Below are 21,887 nucleotides of genomic sequence, written 5' to 3'. Positions count from 1 at the left end.
TGAACTACTGTCCAAAGTGACCTACAGGCCACTTACAGTCTTGTTCACTGCAGGTTAGACACACATCACAGTAGCAGAGGTGTTACAAGTGTTGTAAGTCAGAATTTTACGAAGCCAGGTTTTATCCCAGCTATATCGAGGCAAGATTTTCCCGGCGGTAATTTCGTCAAGATAAGAAGAAGATGAGTGGAAGAGTCGGACAGTTTTCCCTGCTGTCCCTGCCAACCCTCCCAGGGATTGAGAGGAAAGAGAAGAGATTTGGAAAGTCAGTCGTAACTGTAAGTAATTCAGTAATGCATCTGATAGAGCTGTAACTGACATAATAGTTATCAGTAATATTTCGTTATAATAAAGTAATGTTGATGTTTTGAGGTGTTGCTGTAAACTAACAGTTGTTTTACCTGTTACAGAGCAGTGGATCTGTGATATCAGAGAAGTCCCATGATCGTGTTCTGGACAAACCCAGACCAGGAGGACATCTGACCATCCCAAAGGCGCCAGTGCCAACCAGGTGTTCTGCGGCCCCTCAATCGCTCCTAGGGATTGAGAGGAAAGAGAAGAGATTTGGAAAGTCAATCACAACGGTAAGTAATTCAATAATACAGCTGATAGAGCTGTTTAAAAATAACTGACATAATAATTATCAGTTATATTTCATTATAATCAGATGATGCAGTGTGGTGATCTGATCTACCTGCCTCACTTCTTGCCATTAAAGTATAATGTTGATGTTTTGAGGTGTTGCTGTAAACTAACAGTTGTTTTACCTCTTGCAGACTGGTGGATCTGTGATATCAGAGAAGTCTCAAGAGTGTGTTCTGGCTAAACCCAGACCAGGAGGACTTGTACCCATCCCACAGGCAGCCCTGCCATCTGGGTGGTCTCCAGCCCACCCACCGCTCCCAGGGATTGAGAGGAAAGAGAAGAGATTCGTGAAGTCAGTCGCAAAGGTAAGTAATTCAGTAATGCACTTGATAGAGCTGTTTAAAAATAACTGACATAATAGTTATCAGTAATATTTCATCATAATCAGATGACGCAGTGTGGTGATCTACCTGCTTTACTTCTCGCCATTAAAGTAATGTTGATGTTTTGAGGTAACGTTATTGCCGTAAACTAACAATTGTTTTACCTCTTACAGAGCGGTGGATCTGTGACATCAGAGAAGTCAGGACAGGAGTGTGTTATGGAGAAACCCAGACCAGGAGGACTTATACCCATCCCGTCCCTGGACGCTCCGCAGACCCTGAAGATGAATCCCTCTGACAATATTAATTCTGGAGAGAAGGAGAAGAAGGAGAAGCAGAAGGGGAAAGGAATAATGAAAGACATCAAGGAGGAAACACGGGAGCTTGAAAAGGAAGTTACGAGGAACATGATGCAGGAAATTGAGCAGTTTTCAGAAGAAAGTGTGGTCTCAGAGTGTTCAAAGTTTTCCTCAAAGGAAGTTGAGGAGGACATTAAGAAGCTGCAGCCTGAGACTACAGAAGCTTTTCAGCTGATGGACAAAATCCAGCAGCAGCCCTCAGCTTTCAACGCAGGCAAAACCTACAGTGCTCCCATTAATGAGCAGCAGGAGAAAAGACCACCGACGCACGATGAACTTGAGCACATGCAGTCCGTTATTGACAACCTCCAAAGCAAGCTTGAAGCAAAGAAAAAGTTTGCTTCCTCACTGCAGCAGACAGTCGGCCAGCTCAATTCTGACCTGAAAGCAGAGAGAGCAAGAAACGAGGAACTCCAGAGTTCCTTGAAGGAAGCTGTCAGCCAGCAGCAGAAGGAAGCAGCGGACTTCGAGTTCATGTCTCAGGCAAACCAAGAACTGGTATCCGAAATCAATTTGCTGCAAAATGAACTTGAGGCTGTCGAAAAACAGTGGCAGCTTGGTAAAAAACAGCTTCAGGAAGATGCAGAGGCTCGCAGCAGACTTGAAGAGGCCCTTGAAAAGGAGAAGGCTCGTTACTCCCTAGCATGTGAAAAGATACAAATGCAAAAGGAAGAGAGCGAGGATCTCAGGGCTTCATTTGAGGCAATGGAGACAGAATATAAGAGACTAAAATCTAAATGCCACACTTTGTCTGAGTCCCATGAAGAGGTGACGTCAAAGAAAAATGACAGCAGACTTGAGGAGGCCATTAAGAAGGAGCGTGCTGAAAAAGAGCTCCTGCAAGCGCAAGTGGCTGATCTAAGGAAGTCACAAAAGGATCTCCAGGAGACAAAAGACAGGCTGGAAGTCACAGTCACTGAAATGACAGCTGAACATGAAGAGCACAAGAAGGTGATTGAGAAGCTTCAGTGGGATCTGAAGGTCTCCTCGAGTATGCTCAAAGAAGTAGCAGAGCGTGAGAGCGTGAGTCATGCCGAAATCAATGCCCTTAAGATACTCGTCAGTGAGCAGCAGGAGAAAAGTCAGCAGAAAGATGATGAAATTGAATCCATGCGCTTCAATATTCAGGATCTCAAAAGCAGAATTGAAGCCAAGGACAACGTTGTTTCATCACTGCAGGGCACAGTCGACCAGTACGCCTCTGACCTCAGAGACGAGAGAGCAAGAAATTGTGACCTCCAGAGGGACTACGAGGCTGCTGTCTGCCAGCAGAAGAAGCAAGCAGAGGAACTGGATCTCCTGACTCAGAAAAACCAGCAACTGGCTTCTGACAACAAAGGGCTGCAAGATGAACAGCAGACGAAAGACAAGCTGAAAGCCACGATCTCTGACATGACAGCTGGTCTTAAGAAGTACGAGTCAGTGATTGAGAAGCTCCAGAAGGACCTGGAGACGTCCTCTAGTCTGCACAAAGTAGCAGCAGAGCATGAGGAGTTGCACCGTGCTGAAATCAAGGCACTCAAGGAACTCATCAGTCAGCAGCAGGAGAGAAGTCGGCAGAAAGATGATGAAATTGAATCCATGCTCTCCGATATTCAGAATCTTAAAAGCAGTATTAAAACCAAGGAGAGCGATTTTTCCTCCCTGCAGCAGACAGTCGACCAGTGCTCTTCTGACCTCAAAGACGAGAGGAAAAGAACATACGACCTCCAGAGGGACTATGAGGCTGCTCTCCGCCAGCAGAAGAAGGAGGCGGAAATTCGCAGCGAACTTGAGGAGGCAATCAAAAAGGAGAACGATCGCTTCTCGAGAGCATGTAACAAGATAAAGCTGCAAAAGAAAGAGATCACCGATATCAGAGCTCAGCTCAAGACAACGGAGACGGCATACGAGAGAATGAAATCTGAACACTTCCTACACTCTGACAGCCACGAAGAGATGGCAAGGCTAAACAGGACCATCTCTGAGAGTCAATCTACCATCACTAAGCTTGTGAACATGCTAGATGAACTCAAAGTGGAGTCAGAGGCAAGACAGGGGAAACTTCTAGACAAGCTGAAACAGGAAAGGAAAAGAAACGCAGAGTTACAGCAGAAAGTTGATGAGACTTCGGCTGCTCTGACAAAAGAGAAGACCATGTGTGAGAAGCACCGTGTCGAGCTCAAGGAATCTTTGACCAAACAGATCGAGACTCTGGAGGAAAAGCATCACTTTGCTCGGGCTCTTGAGAGAGTTCAGTGCAGCTTTTCCCAGTTTCAGGCGAAACATCTGGCAATGTCAAACTTTCAGTTTGGACACATCAGTGACACTGATTTCAGGCTCCACCAGCAATACTGTAGCAATATACCGCAGTAGTGATACACTGATGATGAGAAAGCAGTGTGACATTTATAAGAAACATCCTTAGTACTAACCCTTAACCATTGTGGGTTCTCTCCGGGTGCTCCGGCTTCCTCCCACTGTCCAAAGACACACCAAAAAAGTAAGGTTAATCGGTTAGTCTAAAAATGTCACATTGCTCTCCAGATCACAGTAGCTTGTCCCTGAACTCCTGAGCCCTAACCCTTAACCATTGTGGGTTCTCTCCGGGTGCTCCAGCTTCCTCCCACTGTCCAAAGACACACCAAAAAAGTAAGGTTAATCGGGTAGTCTAAATATTCTGTAGTTGTAACCCTACTTAAAGTCCCTGAACCCTAACCCCGTTACCCGACTTAAGCTCTTGGTCATCTCCTTAAAATTACAGATTAGATTGTAAACATTGTTCTGTTCTGTGCTTACAGCATCTGTCATGCCGGTCCGTCCTGGGAGAGGGATCCCTCCTCTGATGCTCTTCCTGAGGTTTCTCCCTTTTTTTCTTTGTGGAGTTTTTCCTCATCCGAGTCGAGGGTCTAAGGACCAAGGGTGATGTATGCACTACAGAATGTGTTTAATTTTTCATTATTTTTTTCCTGTTTCTCTGTGTATGTATTAATTTGTGATGGCATTATTAAGATAGAATAAAAAAGAAAATAGGAAAAACATAACATCACGTCACTTTTCATATTTTCATATTTATTGTGGTATATTCTCATTAAGGCCAGCAGGTAAAGTACAATTAAATGCAAAGCTGCAGTGTTATATAACAAATATTATACCGAAATGAGCCACTTTGCATCATGTAAACATACATTTGGTACTTAAAGTATACTTGGATGCTAATATGTATTTCTACACTGCAATTACCCTGAATCCTCATGAAGTTATTAGAGATAAACCATTCACAACTTTTTTTTTCTCCTGAAGGAGCAATGCATGTTTTTCACCACAGGGAGGCGCTATTTACTACTCTATCAGAAGACTGTGTATATAGAGCTGATACCAAAGATATGAATGAATCCATGTAGATACTTCCCGGTCAGTCTGTCCAGTATATCCTGAACTTGAATGTGAACAGAAGAGCAGACAGTCGCACTAACACTTCACTGAGCCGCCTCATGACAGGTGATTCTACAACAGATCTCACAGAGGGTTTGACTGTAGGCGACCTTAAGAAAAATAAATGTTTTTGCTGCTCTATATCTGAAAGAAAGAGTAAGAGAAATGTGTGGGATTGTCTCACAGTTCTTTTCTTTCTGGGTTTCACAAAACAACTGCTGACTCCTGGGCTTGTAAATGTTTTTTGTATGGCCTCATGGAAAGCTCTCAAGTTAATGGACTCCTAAGGTTGGTGAGAAACGTCTATATTTGGATTTTTACAAGGATTTCATCAAGGTGACAAAAACAACATCGTTCACCGTCTGTTTCGGTGTGTTCCAGACTCAGACTTATCTGTGACATCAGACTGTGGGAATTTTGGTGTTTCGACTGCATCTCCTTAAGAATCTCAGTAAAACTTTTCACAATGGCGTGACAAGCTATAGGGTATTCACATTGACATGAAACTGCACCAAATGAATGCTAAAGTAACAACAGCTTTCAAATTCTATTAAAACTGTGTTTCTACAGCACCAAGTTACAAATAAATACCCAAAATACACACACACACAAGCTTTATGCACCATAATGTATAACGCAAACTGCTCAATCTTTGTCATCGCTCAAACTGCATCTGAGGAGCTACATGCTTCGGTGATGAGCTATTCAACTCTTTGTGTTTGATCAAATTTCATGAGTCACAGTTTCAAGGAAGAAAAGTTTCACGATAACAATCACAAGAATCCTTGAAGTCGACCACTGAAAAGTCTCACGTGAGAAACATGATTTGGAACTTTTGTCGCTGAACTGTGCGCCCATTGTCTCCGTGTTTCCATGACATCTCAAGTGGTCCTATGCAATCTCAGTAACCTAGAATAACAGCACAGTGGCTTTTATTCACTGTCGTCTAAGATTTTGCTCTGGCCCTTCTAGCTTGTCTCGTGCAGCTCCATCACACTTTGTCCACACCTGAACTGTATTTCCAGCATTTGTATCCCAACATTCCTTTAATTATTTTTTAAGCTGCATGTACATGTGCACGCAAACTCTCAGAGAAAGACCCTGAAACACAACACTGTACACAAAAGCCTGTTACCTGATACTACTATATGTTTGGTTTGGTAGTTTCTGCCCTCTTGGTGCAGAATCATATGTTTCTTTGTTCCTCCCTCGTATCATGTTCCTCCAGTATCAGCTGAAGTTTCTGTTTGAGCTGAAATCTCTGTAAAAATGACGGGGACACTTATATAAACTCATAAACACTGTGTTTTATTGACACTGTACATTGGCTTTGGTTGATTTGTTTTATTTCTATCACAAAACTACAGCACATCACAATACTCTCGTCACTATTTCACACAGAAACTATCGCGCATACACAGGAGATGTTACAGGGTCAAGACATGTTTTACAGGAAACAGTTTTGCATACAATGAAGATTCATTTTCAATCAATTACATTTGCTGTAACCTTTCACAAAACCTCGGACATAATAATTAAGGAAATAGTTCACAATCTCAGAAAATACTCTTAAAATGAAACAAGATAAATAGATTGATACTGCTCTCATATGAACCTACAGCCAGCAGCTGGTTAGCTTAGCTTAGCATAAAGACTTTGACAGTTTATTTTTTTATATAAATCAGATATAATGTGTTTATTAGTATGCATCAGAGATGCTGGTAGACAGACTTTATTACTGCTGGACAAAAGAGGCTAGTGGCTTATCCTGGTTTTCAGTCCTCATAGATGACAGTCTGCTAAGATAACCTACCTAAAACTACACCCACATATTTGTCATACCACATGAGAGTGGCATCAACCTTCTCATCTAGGCAAACTATTCCTTTAAAGGTTTAGTGTGAAAGATCATTCTCGACCCTGGAAACAAAGACATGGTCAGATGACTAGCTTTGCTTCACATTTTGAAACTCCATCTGCTGAGGAAGACGCGTGAGATGTGTAAGCTGTGTTAAATGTGTCAATCAAACCCTCAAGCAGCTCGTAAGTGGACCAAGATTCTTTGTCTGATCAAGTGAGGTCATTATTACTGTTATTGAAGTGTCCAAAGAAGTGCTGGCACAATCTGAAGGCATTTTCTTTGGACGCGCATAATCGCACCGACTATTCTAACATTTCAGAGGATTATTACATTAACATTACAAGTTTTCTCCTTTCATTCAACGAATTGTATATAAAGAAATATACAGTTTCATATTGCTGAAAATGACTATTTTTGAATTTTATTTTTAATTTATTTCAGTGTTATATTGAGCAAGCTTAAGGCATTAAAACACAATGCAAAATAAGTAAAACATCAGACAAAAAAAAGACCTAAAGCCAGCAGGCATTTTGGGATGAATTATGGACACATTATTCCTCTCTGCACACAACTAGGCTCATTTCTTGCGCTCCTCAATCTGCTCCACCTCGCTGGACTCATCCACCACCTTGCCATTGATCATGGTCTGGGTAACGACTTTTACAATCTTCCTGGTCCTTACCTCAGGGTCTTCTGTAACACAGAATTAAATCAGAGTAAGTCAATAAGTCAGTCACAAAAAAACTGAATTGACAAACTAAAAAAGTACCATTAAGAGCTAATGACTAAAAATACAGAGTCTGCATGAGTGTTGCTAAATTGAGATTATGAGACCACTCCAAAATGTAAAATTTTCCCAATTTTGGATATCGATATCCTCAAAGTGAAACCAAATGTTAGTGATCTGCATACAGCTTGCACATGTGTATGGAAATTCATGCCAAAAAATACAAAAAGGTTGAAAAAGAGGAACAGCTCAAATGTCAGTGATTGACAGGGTTTTTGTTAACTTGTGTTTTTCACTCCTATCAGATCCCGTGTTGGTATCGAGCGACCGCACCCGAGGCCCGGATTTCATGTGGATGGAAGGGAGAGTCTGCAAACCGCAGGATCAGATGCTCCAGTACATGAAGGGTTCAGTTGCAAAAACAGATTTCTCAGTTTGTATTTATTTTCCTCGCTCCTGCAGCATGCGGCCTACTGCAGGGTGTTAAGGTGGAAACACTCTTTTTACAGGAAAACACAAGAATAGCTGGAACAGGAGCACATCAGGATCAGATCCTTTTCCTCTTGTGGTCACTCGATACCCACACAGGGTCGGATAAGACTCCAAAAGTAGAAGTTAACAAAGCCAGCAGCAAACAAATGATTCCACAGGAGGACCGTTTGAAAAATGTGTATAGAGGACAAAGAACCCTTGGACCCCTTAGCTTTTCAGTAAATGAAACAACCTGAACTTACTTTTAGGAGGTGGAGGGATTTCTTTCACCCTGTAGGGCACAATAATACAACAACTTAATCCAAGAGAGCAGAGTACAAACCATTTTCACTCAATAGCTAACACAAGTAGGACGCTGTAAAGAAACAGTTTTGGGAAGTATGCATGTTTTCTTTCTTGCCGAGAGTTAGATGTGACGATTGATACCACGCTGGTTAGATTGGCTTTATCTCTGTCTTAACCAAGTGAGACAGACAAGATATACTGACTTAGAAACCTTTAGAGGTGTTGGTGAGCGAGCTGTTTCCCGTCATCAAGCTAAGCTAAGCTAACTAGTTTCTAGCTGTAGCCTTCTTACCTGTTTACTGTACAGTCATGACTGTGATATTGAAAATCTCATCTAACTCACAGCGTGATAGGGAATGAATGTCAAACTATTACTTTCATTTGCATGTTACGATCAGGGCAAAGGCATAGACCTTGGCACAACATGTAAATGAGACTCCACACAATGTGCACAATACTTGAATATTCACGATAGCAAACTAAAGGCAGTACTACCGACAGGTAGCCAGTCTTAAATATTTTGCAGTGACAAGAATTCTAAAAGTTATCTTCTGAAATATACTCATACATTCATTTTGCCACTGCTCAAGAAGAAATAATTCCATTTAAACATACAATTCTACTTGAAAAGGTGAGATTATACTACTGTATTTTATGTAATGATTCCACGCCCTTGCTTACATCTCCTCTCCTTCCAGCAGCCTCCTGTAGGTGGCAATCTCCATCTCCAGGTTCTGTTTGATGCGCAGCAGCTGCTCGTAGTCGGTCTTGTTCCGTTGCATGTCCAAACGCAGCTGAGACAGCTCATCCTCCAGCTGCGTAAGAGTCGCCTGAAGACGGTCCATCTCCACGGAGTACTTGTGCCCGGTCTCTCCCAGGTTTCCCTCCAACACACCTACCTGTTTACAGAACACACAGGTCATCATCAGCGACAGAAGATTACAAGTTAAAAAAAACAAGCAGGCATTTGTGGTAACTCTGAAATGTCATCAACATATAGCATTTTGGTCCTTTATATGTATTAGAGGTGCATCTAGTCACAGGTAAAAAATCACATTCACAAAATTTATGATAGCAGCCTCATTTCATTAAATGGTTTCATTGAAAAATACCCTGTTGGTGATGCTTTTAAAGACGTGAGCTGTGATATGTGTGAGGTTACAAAACAACCCCAGCCTGAAACATTTTTTGTTTAAGGTAATTACACAATCACAGTTCCTTTAACAGTCATATTTTGATGTTCAAAGCTGCGTAATTGCCACTTGAGGGCCACTGAACAAGCTGCAAATCTTAGCATATAATCACCATGAAAGTTTAAAACTTAATGTGGGAAATGTTTTTAGCAAATCTTTAGCTCTGTTTTAGTTTCCATTAAATTCTGAGGAAGATACTGTATCTGTTTCTCTAGCTGTTACATGTTCCATTGTCTTCAGACAGCTAAGTGTGTCTGCTGTTTCGATGCTGGAGGGTTTATCAGACCATTTTTGCTGAAATTATGCTCATGACAGCAACAAACCAAACTGTAAAAACCCCCAAAATAGCTAAAATATGCTAAAATACTCCCGAGAGCTGAGGATAGCTGCAGAGTTTGGTGATTATTCTCTTTAAGTTTGACACTATGAGCGACTCCTATCTCAATAAACATTGTAATTTAGTACACTCTTGTTATAAGAATATTTTAAAGGGTGGTTTCAAATGCCAAAGGTAAACACTGATGTGAATGAAAAGCTAAAGCTTTTGATTTAAAGGTTCCCTGTGGAGTCTTTACCACCCAGAACTGCTTGTAATGTTTACCTGTTGAGCTCATACACTAAGGACCCCTCTCCACTCAACCAGAGATACTAGAGCCTGTCAGCAGGATTATATCTGTATTCAATACTGCGTGCTAACTATATGGCAAACATCGGTGAGCTATATTTGCCTCTATACGGTGCTGTTTGATCTGTCTTCACATGCAGTGGCAACACAGACAAAACATTTGCTTGTCACACTGATTGATTATTGGAGCGGAATGAAATGGCTGTGTTCTTTGTACAGCTAGAAGCTCTTTGTTGACAAGGAGAAAACTGCTGTTATCTATAGATGGATCTGACATGTGCAGTGTAAAGAGAGGTGAGGACGAGGTTGAGCTCTTAAGGAGCAGAGGAATGGTAGTTAACATGAAACTTGATTAATTTGTGCACGTCAGTGCAGCTACAGACCTTCTGGAGTCTACTTATGGAGGTTTACAGGTTCAGACTACACCCCTGCACCACGTCTTTATGCAGTACTGTACCTGCTTACGCAGACTGTCCAGTTCGACCTCCAAAGCCTGCAGGAAACGCCGTCTCTCACTGAGCTCACTTTGGGCACAACGCAAAGCCTCGTTGCTTTCTTTGACCTCCGATTGCACTGCCTCCAACTGGAGACATACACATTATAATTATCTACAGTGTAATGTACAGTAAAAGCAACAGACACGTATGAATACCAGAGAAATAAGGTTAATGCAGTGACTGGCCTTCTTGAGGTACCAGGTCTCAGCCTCGTCCTTGTTCTTGCGAGCGATGCCCTCATACTGGACCCTCAGCTCAGCCATGATGGCCCCCAGATCAGGACCCTGAGCTGCATCCACCTCCACACTGACCTGCTCGTTGGCCAGACGAGCTTTCAGAGAGTTCATCTCCTGCAATGACATGCATATTATTTTCTACTTCACAAAAATATTTAGTATTCAACAACACCATCCCCACCATCCTTGTCACCATCCCCAGGTAACAGTGGAACAACTGGAATAACTGTGGAAAATAAACAGCAAAAGAAAAAGAATTCTGCAAATGGAGGCAAAGAGAGAGAGTGGTCCTTGATTCAGTATGTGTTTCCTCTTCCCACTGGGACTTTCTAGATCAGTAATTAACAAAACCTGCTTACTTATTAATACAACCAGGTGTTTTACTGTGCCTTTACATGGCACTGAGATCGGGCTTTCTGTGTTAAATAGGGATTCTTACTGTTGTCTTTTGCTTTGAACAGCAGCTAAACTTCTAGCTGTAGCCATGTTGCCGACGCTGTTTTTTTTTTGTAATGCCACAGCGAAACTCTAGGAGGGGGTTCGAATTTGTAGCAATACTAGAATAATACTACACTGTATAGATACTTACATTACATGGAAATTGTAAAGTGAATGTGTAAAAGTAAATGTATGGCTACTCATGCAAAAACTTCTTATATTTTAGGCTATGTATATATGCCTGTAAACTCAGTTACCTTAAAGTAAGTGAAGAAATCTGCTGTGAGGATGTTTTTGATATTCATTTAAATCAACAATCAACACTTGTTACTCTACGTAGTTAGCCAGATATGCTAACCTCAACAGCCTATATCAGAGCACTGTTTTCTTCATTGCCTACTTTTGCTTTTGTGCTTTCGGGTTTGGAAAGTTGCTGAGTCACAATGGACAACAATGACGCCCAATCTTCTGTGGGGTGATTTATCGAACCTTCCGTTTGGTGCGTAGACCTACGTACCTTAGGCAAATTTAATACTATGTCACACTAATCTAAATTAGGAGAAAAAAATCTACTTCATAAGACAGTCTCACTGCTCTGGTGAACTGTAATTAAAGTCCGTCTTTGTTCTTCATAAACTTTCTATCACCTCAGTATACGCTAGATAAATATTCAAATGCAGTAATTGTTTTCTGTGAAGTCTGCATCAAAGTTCAGGCTACATCCTGGACACCACACCTCACTGTCTAAACAGTCCCTGTGGCTGGATGGGCTTAAATACTCCTGTCATGGGTGTTGTCTTGATATTTTGTAGCACCATGGCTACAAAGAAAAAAGGGTGTGTCCGTACACTTAACATTATCACGTTTCAGACACTCAGTACTGTCACGCATAAACTACTACAGCACTTGTGTATGTCAGCCTGTTTCATCCTTGTTTTGCTGATATGAAAAAAACTAAGGAGTCAAGAAAACTGGCTTTCGTGCTGCTGTGTGAACCCACCGCTCTTCAAAGACATCCCAAATTTAAACAAGGCGACCCCTTGACAACTTGTAAAGTGATTATCTTGATGAGTACACACTCATTGATCATGTCTGATGTGACCCTGACCTCGGCAGGGATCTCACCTCATCGTGATTCTTCTTGAGGAAGTAAAGCTCCTCCTTCAGGCTGTCCAGGTCTCCTCGCAGAGTGGCGATGATCTGGTCATGGTCAGACTTTGCCCTCCTCAGAGCCTGACAGTCTCTCTCTACTGACTGACACAAGGTGGCCTCCGCCTCCCATCTGCAGGAAAAACAGAGCGGAGGATTCAAACAAGAGGAAAGGAGGTCATCGGCAGACACGTGCAACAGTAGTCACAGTTTGTGCATCTTGTGTATTAACATTGTATTCCAGTCACAGTTCAGCATCTGTTTTTCTGTGAGATGAATCTCTAAAGTGCTTTTGAAAACCTGACAGTCTTCTGTACATGAGCACCAAAAGGTTTGCCATGAACATTTGCACGATTTTGAATCCATTTTCCAAGCAGTGATTCATATTTTGCCAAAACAAAGATGGCTGCCAGAAGTAAACCTTCCACTCAAGCCGGATGACACATGACCATAATAAAAAAGATCAGTCTACTGAAACTATAAACTCTTTAAATGCTGTGTGTTGGTGTTTCATATTCAGTGGTTCTGACTTTGGTGCTTTTCACAGCACTTCCAATCAAATCAGGCTTCATATATTCAAAAAAATGTAAAAGTCAGCGGATGAATCTTTAAATGCTCAGAGGAAAGATCTTGATTCCAGATTATTTGTACAAGTATAATAATGTTATTAATGTGATTTTACATAATTTTACATATAAATGGAGAGATATTACACCTTTTAATTTTTTTCCTTTCCTTCATTGTATAACAAGGGTCCTTAGTCATATGTTTTGCATCTCTTTGTAGCTGTAGTCAGGAGCTCCTCTCTCCCACAGAGACCTTGCTCCTGAGGTGAATAAAAAGCCTTAGTCTGTAGTTCTGCCTTGACTTTACTGTGGCACCATGTCACACATTTGCATGGTTTATGCCTATACTGACGGAAGAAGTGAAGCTAATGGAAGGCTGAAACACTCCAGAGCCAACCAGAGACACAGTGAACGGTGCTGGTTCAGGCGTGTGTGAGCTGACCAATGAGAGCAAACTGCTCATTTGGGAGTTGTACTATACTAGCTTCTGGATTATTGAGGGCCTAAGGAAAGTGGCATAAATCGGAAATACTCCAGTGCATGTTCGTGTCTCTAAATTATACTTAGGCACATGCTACTGATGTAAATGTGCTTGTTTCTTCCCCCGTTCATAATAAAACACGAGGAGCACGACCTGGAGGTGGTATGACACATGCAAACAAGCACAGGATGCAGAAAACCACTCATGAGATCCCAGAATGGATGCACACATGTGAAAAATACCATGCAAATATCTGGATGAAAAGTATACAGTACCGCTGCTGATACCATAAATCACTGCCAACTGATGTATCACTCCTTCACATCAGGCCACAGAACATACCATCAACACACTGTGAAAAGCACCAGCAGTGGGTGCACATACACCTCTGCCATCTCTCCCTCAGCTTCACCGTGCCAAATGTGGATGGGACGGCGTCTCCCTGACCTGCTCAATCCATCACATCCTGCCCTCGCTGACGACGCGGCCGTTCGTCTCCTGCGGGTGCCTGAGCACCGTGGGAATGGGGCTCTTATTTCGCAGCCTGACATAAAGGTCATTTATTCACAGTGCTTTGCAGTCTTGGCGCTCCCATGTGAACACTCACAGGCAAGTAAAAGAAAGGAACCTCTGTGTGACACTCACTTGACCCTGAAGTCGTCGGCAGCCAGCTTGGCATTATCAATCTCCAGCATGATGCGGGCGTTCTCCAGCGTCTTCTTTCTCACCTGTGAAGGGAAAGTTCATTAAGATCCAGCATGAAAGACAGGAGATGACATCATGTTTTCGTCTTATTGGTGTGCTGGTTTTATTTACTCCAAAATCAGATATTGTTATTATTATTACAATAGCATGCCACCCTGAACATCAAAATCTGTCTAGCTGCAGTTGCAGACCCAGGATCTGTTGAGAAGTCTTTTTTATGGCTTGTGTCAATACTCCCTAATGTCATCATGCCACCTTCAGAGTTTTGAGGCACTAGCTCTGACGGTTATGTTGACGGTTTAATTTCAACAATCTTTAACTTATTTATTGCATTTGAACTCTGTGCTTCCACACAGTGTACCATAAAAAACTTAAACACCATCAAGCGCCACTACAAGAAGAATTCAAGAAAGAATTCTCACATCTGATCTGCTTGTCACTGACCTCTTGCCCGATGGCGTGTGCCTGGGCCATCATCCCCTCAATGTCATGCCCTTTCGGAGCCCTTTCCAACATGAGCTGCTTGATCTTCACCTCCAGCTCAGCGTTGGACCTCTCCAATGAGCGCACCTTGTCCAGGTAGTTCGCCAGCCGGTCGTTCAGGCCCTGCATGGTCTCCTTGTCGCTGGCCGCGACACTGAGGCCGTTGAAGGAGAGGCTGGAGCCCAGCATGTTGAGGCCGTTGCCCATTGAGATGGAGCGCGACAGAGACAGCGTGCTGACGGAGACCGGAGGCTTGGAGCGGATGCTGCGTCCACTGTCCCTTACAGAAATGCTGGAGAAGGACGGCTGACGTACCGAGTGACAGCGCACAGAGGCCATGGTGTCTACAGTACAAGATCCAGATCAAAGTTAAATCAGTGCTGTCTAGATTCAAGGAGAGAGAGACACAATAACAGACGTTTAAACATGCACATGATTGATTCATGACACTGAAAGTCTATTTGGGACCTTTAAAGCAGCTGTCAAGAATGAACTTCCAATCAGCTCGAAATGTGAAGTCATTTTTTTTTCTTTGTAGTTGTTTTGCATCTCAACAAAAAAGTACAGTCAAACAGTCACGTTAAGCAGAGCCTTAGTGAGCCCCGTTCAGTAATCTTTTCATCTCACAGGACAGCAACTAAATTAACCTTGTGTTGAGATGATTGTTAAACTGCAAGTACAAAATATCAGACAGGTTAGTAAATTATTTAAAATGTGTGTCTGTGCAAATGAAAAAGTGGTTATTTGATGAGTAAGTAACAGCGTATAAAGAATAAAACAAAACGTACACAGAGCTCAGTTCTTCAATAGATCTTCTCTTGTGCTGCTTGCTCAGGTTTCGACTCTGATGATGTGAGTGCCTGTTGTTGCTGGACCAGATATCACAGGTGAGTTTGGTTTGCAGAGGCACAAATCTCACTATTGGGGGTGGAGCTGCTGTCGGCGCGTCCAATCCCACGGCAACAAATAAGAGGATGCAACTTGACACCTGGTAGAGGAGTGAAAAATAACTGTGGAGTTCATAAACTGAACTGGTTAACATGCTGAATGTGGTTTATTGTCTAAAGCAGACATCAACTGTGAGTTCACAATATATTTCCTTCAACAGTAAAATGAAAATTAACACTTTATAGCTTGATTCAAACGAAACTGTATTATAGGAGGGGAAATCTGATTTTTCACAGATTTCTTTCTGTCTAAATCTCCAACACACTCTGTTAACAATGCAAAACATTCAGTTTGTTAGTGTATAATGTGTTTATGAGGGTATTAAAACCTAGCTTTTTTTGACCTCTTACACAATACAGGATGGAAAACTATGAATAGTTTACAATGATCATGATAATAGTGGTACTCTGACTACTGGAGCTAACAAAATAATGAAAATGAGAAACATTCATGATAGAAAACCCATTATGATGTTAGTGTAATATCTCCACTCCTGTACCACACACAGACGGACCTTTAGAGCTATATTTGGCCTCATATTTGCATACAGTAACAACAACCGCCTCAGGTGTTTGTCTGATCCGCAAGGCGAACATTTGAGGACTAACCGGTGTGGCTGGCCGTCTGGAAACAGGGACTTTGCTGTCTCCACAGTGATCCCATTGAGTGTGGACACAAAGCACTGAGCGATGTGAGGAGCCGGCCTCACCTGAGGACGCCCCGGCGGGATGGGGAGAAACGAGAGGAAACAGGGACAATGGAGGGACAGAATGAAAAGAAAGTAAAGACCCCTGAGAAATGCAGGGCGTAGGTTTGGCTGAACTGGAAACTGGCACACACACGCACACACGCACACACACACTCTCAGCTGGGTTATACTGTGCATAAACCTGTTACTGTATTATTCTCTATGCAGGATCAGATAACACAGTGACACTGACCTGGTTTAGTGGCTGACATGTGCAAGAACATCCAACCGCGCCCACTCATGCCCCCTACAAACTCAGGCTACATGTAATATCAGCATCGCAGGCTGTTTGATTAGATTTTTGGCCTGTTCACTGTGGAAAGTTTCTTTTGAGCTGCTTGTAATCCGACCATAGAAGTTATTCTGCCTTCAAAAGAGGGGAAATATAATAACATTAATACCTTAACTTTATCCAGCCGTCCACAAAGAGGCTGAATTAGCGCCAACAAAGTCTGAACAAAAGCAATTTGTACTTCCTGTCTTCTCAAACATGGCATTAAGCCCCAGACTGTTTTGGTGGACTGCAAGAAATTGTACAGGTGTTTGTGTCAATGCAAACAACTTTTTCAGCAACACAACCGCATACTGAAAAACATGTTGTTACGTGTACAGCATACAGCATATCCCCATTCAAACAGTATCTCTCTGAAAGACATGAATGCTTCCCAGTATCTGTGAGGAATTATTGTTGCGTGCAGATGAATGCAGTTGAAGCACTTACCTGTATTTGTAGCTGTGTTACCACTTCACAATTTACCATATTAAGACGCAGCATGGATGTACTGCCACCTTGTGGGTAAAACACATACTACATTATTTAGCTTGAGATTATACCAGCTAAACTTGAACACATACATTACATGCTGCCTTACAGAGAAAAAAAAAACCCTTCTGTGCACTGTTTTTTACATGTATAATGCTGTACAGTCATGTTGATTAAGGCATGTTTGTACTAACACATTTTAAAACCTTGTCGACTCCACAGCTGTTTTGGTGCAAAAACACCTAAAATGACACCTACATTTAAGAGAGTTGTAGCTGCTGAACCTCTGACTGACCTCTGAATGTGGTTTTTCGAAAAAGAAATTAATCTTTGAGAAAGCATCACCAACACTCTTGTTGATTCAGAAACAGAGCCTCCGCCTGCAGTAATTTCAAATGTAAGCTTTGTTTTCTTCAGTATAAATAACTGTCTGTGGCATTATCGGTACAGTTAAAGGTATGTATGGGGCTGAAATAACAATTTCAGTGAACACCTGCATCAAATTTGAAAAAGACAGCACAAAGAATGAGCAGATTTTTCACAGAAGATCCAGAGGGATCTCCAGAAAGGGTGTTTGGAGACTCTAAACTGACACAAGGTAAAGGTGTTTTTTTTTCCTTTACATTTTCGATGTAGATAAATAAAAGTTCCCACTAAATATGCAAACTGAACTTTTCACTCAATTTGCTAGTACCACAAACAATATACCAGTGTATATACTTGTGAGTGCAAGAGAGCAGCAAGCTTTATATCATTATTATTTACTTCTTTGTGTTTTCTGTAGCTTAGCTTTGGTACCAACTCCTGAGAAACATATTTGCTGCTCCATGCCCTTGATTGACATGATGGCTGCGTTACATGTGCAGCACAAAGATCGAACAAGCTGCAGAATCGGATGATAATTACGGATCCTTCATTACATGTGACCCCGGTTTATATTACCAAGAGTTCTTTGATTCAGTGTTTCTATAAAACCTTCGCTATCCTTGCTTGTAGCATATCTTAAGCACAATTTAAGCACTGTAGTTTGAATTGATTAAAAAAAACAAAACAACAAAAAACGATAGATATATAAACATTCTTTTAACTATGACAAAAATATTGCTGGAGTGCTGCCTGCTGTTTATCTGATATGGAGAGCAGACTGAACATTCGGACCACTGTGCATTTTAGCCTGATCATCCATCACCTTTTCCTAATGATAACATTTAAACAGGCATTAGTAGCTAATTGCCTCCATTCTCCACATGACAGTTTGCCCTGAACTAAAAAATGAGCTGTTAATAAAACCGAGTGCAGAGGTCAAAACATTTAAACAGGCTGTGAACGAATTAATAAAATGAATGAAATAATGAAATATATTAGTTCTGCTTGCTATATGAATATTAACATAAGCTGAATTATACTAAAAAGCAGCTCATTTCATCATCATTCGAGTATATGCACGCTATGTACATTTTGAGAGCGCTCTGGCTTCAGTCATTCCCAGAATACAGTGTGTTGTAGCGCCATCATCTGTTCACAACACTTTCTGCCTCAGGACAATGATTTAGATCCTGCTCCAGCGTCTTACAAATCAAAATGAAGTGCTGTGATATTTCAAAAGCCGTTGTCATCCCCCTTCAAAAATAAACACATGCTAGGAACCTCCTGTGGAGTGCCGTGTTTATTTTTGCATAGACGTTTGGCCGTCAGCCTGGGCGAAGTGAATCATAGGTTTCAGCGATTTCCTTGCCTTCCAACAGCCCTCCTCCTGCTCTCATGTGCTACTGTAAGAGTCATGGTTTACACACAGAAACATTTCTTTGTTTATTTCTCTGAATTTCTATTGCACACCATGTACCAGCCCACAGTCCAGAGTCAGATAGACTCATTTTTTCTTTGTTTGGAAACTTGATACAGAATCCAGTTGTGTAGAGTTTTTATAGCCGGGGTTAAATGGTAGGCCTGTGCAATATCCACATTTAAACAAAACACCCTCGGCCACAAAGTAAATTCATTGTGGTCCCGTTGCCAACAGAAAGGACGTTTTACCTAAAAATGTTCACTTGTGTCATGTTAACACTGTTGATGTGATCCTGCTCTGAAGCCTCAGATCGTCTACTTCTGAACAACACATTTAGTCAGTCTGAACTCAAATTGCTGGTTTTCTCTTGTGTCACCCAACAGCTGATGGATGACATTACATTTAGATACAATGCTGCAAGTGCTTCCAGGAGTAGGCAGCTGTTGTTGGACAAAAGCAGTCTTCTCATTTCCAGCCTTTAAATCAATTTGCTGGCTATAAATCGCAGCCTCATCCACCTTTATTGACGACAGTGTACTACTGAATAGTTTAGGCTACAAAGATGACAAGAGACACATATTTATCAGAAAACTGACAGTCGAACTGTAGATTTTTAAGGGTAACAAATCCTCCCTGGAGCTCTTGTGATTTTGGTTTCTGGAACATTAGAAAAAAAGACCCTCTTATCATTCTATAGGTATAAACTACTCCAACCCCTCGCACACAAATTGAATTAAAAACGATTTCAGTTAGGGCTGCACAATATACTAAAAGAATCTTAATGTGACAGAAATTGATTTTGTGATATGATTAGTGATGGGACAATGTTTGCATCACAATTTTCATTTTCCTTAAAAAAAGCCATGATGATGTACGATAATGAATAAATAAACATTTGGAAGGGAAAAACAAGGCTCAGTCTCATGAAATATAAAGTGCATGTTTTATCAGCAGATGGTGAAACGTAAAGTTGTGTATCATCTGCAAAGCTTATGAACAAAGATTTCACGTGCTTATATTTAGCTGCCTCATAGTCAATTTTATGGTACGGTATGATATTTTTTATAATATAGTCATTTCATTAAAGAGTTGTAACTAACACATTATCATGCTCATCAGGCATTCAGATACTTTGTATGTTACCATCAGTTGAATAGTATCCTTGAGTGAAGCGGGGGAAAAAAAAGAAACTCCCCCCGAAAATTAGAAGACCCTGCCAGCATATGGCAGCATCTGAAATAAACTCGAGGAGGAGGAGGAGGGTGCTGATGAAGATGGCCCACGTTGCAATCTTCCACAGAGGTTTTGTTGACTGTTGTGCAGAGGGAGAGCTCATCAGCGTGAAGGAGAGAAATGTGAATACGCTGAGACGAGGGGCACTGCAGTGTATCTGCTCATTAGGCGGGCGACGCTGTAATTCAGAGAGCGAGCAGCTCTGCAATCAGAGGCCTATTCATTAGCATGGGGGGCCCGCTTTCATCTGTAACCACTTGAGGCTGCCAATCACCGAGGCGGACGCATGACATGATGACAAAACGGGGCGGCTTAAACGCTCAGGGATGCTTGTGCATGGAGAGAGACATGCCTAAACGCTGCCTTAAGGCTCGTATCTGAGAGGGACTTTAATAGGAAAGAAATGCGCGTTTTTACAGTGTAGTGCTGGCAGGTGGCCCAAACTGTGTCAGCCTGATAATCATCGCTCTGCTCAGCATGAACACAGCTTTTGTTCTCAGATTTCACAAGGATGCATCGTTTTCCTGAACAGGTTTCTTCCTGGAATTGAATTTATTGAAAGTGATTGATCGGAAAAAAAAAAAAAAAAGTTTGAACTAAAGGTAACATTTAGGAAAGAATAAGTCTGCCGGTCTGTCTTCCCTCTTTGACATCTTTTGACGCCAAGTGGTGCTCTCATGGTACACTCCCTCACAAAGATATACATGACCCTCCGACAAGGACACAGATAGTCACGCACACCTGGTCCAGTCAACGTTTGGGCATCTTTAATTAAATCTGTGAGCAGTATAAAGAAACCATTGTGTGAATGTTTTTATCTGCTTTAGCTCTGCTGTCTGCATGATGGCAGCGCCGGGTCAAACTCCCGTGCTGTCACTTGAAACTATGTTCACGCAGACGTGATCGCTCTCTTTCTGCATTTAACTCAAATTACACGTTTGTGTTCACGTGCTTTGATTTCACAGAGAAAATGTTCAAAATGAATCCATCATTTTTATCCTACAATCTTTTTGATAAATAATTTTCAGAGTTGGTAAATTTGCTCTTTCAGTTTCTTGCTGAGAGTTAGATGAGAAGATTGTGTGTCTTGTGCGAGCCTGTTAAATATGAAGCCACAGCTAGCAGCAGTTAGCAGAGGCAGCTAGCTTAGCATGATACGAACAGGGAAAGGGCTGTCTTGCTTCTGATTAAAGGTAAAAAAACAAACAAAAAAATCCTCTATCTGTCCCCCCTTTAATGTCTTTCTGCTAAGCTAAGTTGCTAGTGTTAACTTCATTGGATAGGTCCAATGTGTAGAATTTAGGAGTATCTATGAGCCAAAATGGAATATAATATTCTGTACTAGGTTTATATTAGTGTATAATCACCGGAAACTGTGGTTTTTTTGTGTTTTCATTACCTTGGAATGAGCCTTTTATACAGATTAGTCAGGTCCTCTCCTTCCATGAAGTCCACCATTTTGAACTGTTTCTACAGAAGCCCAGAGTGGACAAACAAGAGGTGTTGTCAGCTGTAATCTGCCGCCTCACTGCTAGATGCCAATAAATCCCACACACAGGTTCCTTAATGAAGTTATTTTTATAATTATTAGTTATTCGGTGATTTGTGCTCATTATTGCCTTTCTTTTGTTTAATTCAACAGAATATATCACAAGATAACCCGATGAAGGTCACAGTACAGCATTGTTCTTGTCATTCAACTTAATTGCAAGTGAAGTGGACAGTGCATGTGAGATTTTTTAAATTTAATAGTAAAATTATTCTCTTGGGTTTTGGACTGTTAGTTGACCAACAACAATAACAAAATAACTATCAACTATATATATATATATATATATATATATATATATATATATATATATATATATATATATATATATATATATATATATATATATATATATATATATAAATACCCTCTTTCTGGCTC

The 21,887-nt window shown here is 41.3% G+C and overlaps 2 protein-coding genes across 7 annotated transcripts; one reads left to right on the top strand and one right to left on the bottom strand.

The window, feature by feature from the left end:
* Window positions 1–29: 29 nt before the first annotated feature.
* Window positions 30–8,910, top strand: LOC119019137 (paramyosin-like). 3 transcript variants are annotated; one of them, XR_005074946.1, is made up of 7 exons: window positions 30–278; window positions 411–584; window positions 777–950; window positions 1,142–4,233; window positions 4,610–4,807; window positions 7,635–7,725; window positions 8,805–8,910. XR_005074946.1 is itself a non-coding variant. In XM_037097442.1 (4 exons), the coding sequence occupies exons 1-4, from the start codon at window positions 183–185 to the stop codon at window positions 3,680–3,682; spliced, it is 2,985 nt and encodes a 994-aa protein (XP_036953337.1). In that variant the 5' UTR covers window positions 30–182; the 3' UTR covers window positions 3,683–4,347. The 3 variants fall into 3 exon arrangements, 1 of the variants encoding a protein (XP_036953337.1); XR_005074945.1 differs by lacking the exons at window positions 4,610–4,807; window positions 7,635–7,725; window positions 8,805–8,910 and having other exon boundaries at window positions 1,142–3,958; window positions 4,108–4,347; XM_037097442.1 differs by lacking the exons at window positions 4,610–4,807; window positions 7,635–7,725; window positions 8,805–8,910 and having other exon boundaries at window positions 1,142–4,347.
* Window positions 5,059–21,467, bottom strand: krt1-c5 (keratin, type 1, gene c5). 4 transcript variants are annotated; one of them, XM_037097446.1, is made up of 12 exons: window positions 21,357–21,417; window positions 16,897–16,964; window positions 16,036–16,136; window positions 15,268–15,467; window positions 14,441–14,823; window positions 13,937–14,019; window positions 12,221–12,377; window positions 10,607–10,771; window positions 10,382–10,507; window positions 8,788–9,005; window positions 8,064–8,092; window positions 5,059–7,295 (listed from the first exon to the last, which is right to left on the bottom strand). In XM_037097446.1, exons 5-12 carry the CDS (start codon window positions 14,816–14,818, stop codon window positions 7,180–7,182), a joined length of 1,272 nt encoding a protein of 423 aa, XP_036953341.1. In that variant the 5' UTR covers window positions 14,819–14,823; window positions 15,268–15,467; window positions 16,036–16,136; window positions 16,897–16,964; window positions 21,357–21,417; the 3' UTR covers window positions 5,059–7,179. The 4 variants fall into 4 exon arrangements, with proteins under 4 accessions (XP_036953341.1, XP_036953338.1, XP_036953339.1 ...); XM_037097443.1 differs by lacking the exon at window positions 16,897–16,964 and having other exon boundaries at window positions 7,180–7,295; window positions 21,357–21,418; XM_037097444.1 differs by lacking the exons at window positions 16,897–16,964; window positions 21,357–21,417 and adding an exon at window positions 16,369–16,873 and having other exon boundaries at window positions 7,180–7,295.
* Between the last annotated feature and the right edge of the window lie 420 nt (window positions 21,468–21,887).

Source organism: Acanthopagrus latus, chromosome 5 (genome assembly GCF_904848185.1).
Source record: "Acanthopagrus latus isolate v.2019 chromosome 5, fAcaLat1.1, whole genome shotgun sequence".
Classification (NCBI taxonomy): Eukaryota; Metazoa; Chordata; class Actinopteri; order Spariformes; family Sparidae; genus Acanthopagrus; species Acanthopagrus latus.
This window is presented reverse-complemented; position numbering and strand designations above follow the sequence as displayed.

Excerpts from the sequence above, each read along its gene's own strand:
- LOC119019137 (XM_037097442.1), top strand. The coding sequence starts at position 183 with ATGAGTGGAAGAGTCGGACAGTTTTCCCTGCTGTCCCTGCCAACCCTC. Across the intron at positions 585-776 it reads TTGGAAAGTCAATCACAACG|ACTGGTGGATCTGTGATATC; the intron begins GTAAGTAATTCA and ends TACCTCTTGCAG. Across the intron at positions 951-1,141 it reads TCGTGAAGTCAGTCGCAAAG|AGCGGTGGATCTGTGACATC; the intron begins GTAAGTAATTCA and ends TACCTCTTACAG.
- krt1-c5 (XM_037097447.1), bottom strand. The coding sequence starts at position 14,818 with ATGGCCTCTGTGCGCTGTCACTCGGTACGTCAGCCGTCCTTCTCCAGC. Across the intron at positions 12,378-13,936 it reads GCCGACGACTTCAGGGTCAA|ATGGGAGGCGGAGGCCACCT; the intron begins GTGAGTGTCACA and ends TTTTTCCTGCAG. Across the intron at positions 8,093-8,787 it reads CTGCTGGAAGGAGAGGAGAT|GGTGAAAGAAATCCCTCCAC; the intron begins GTAAGCAAGGGC and ends TGTGCCCTACAG.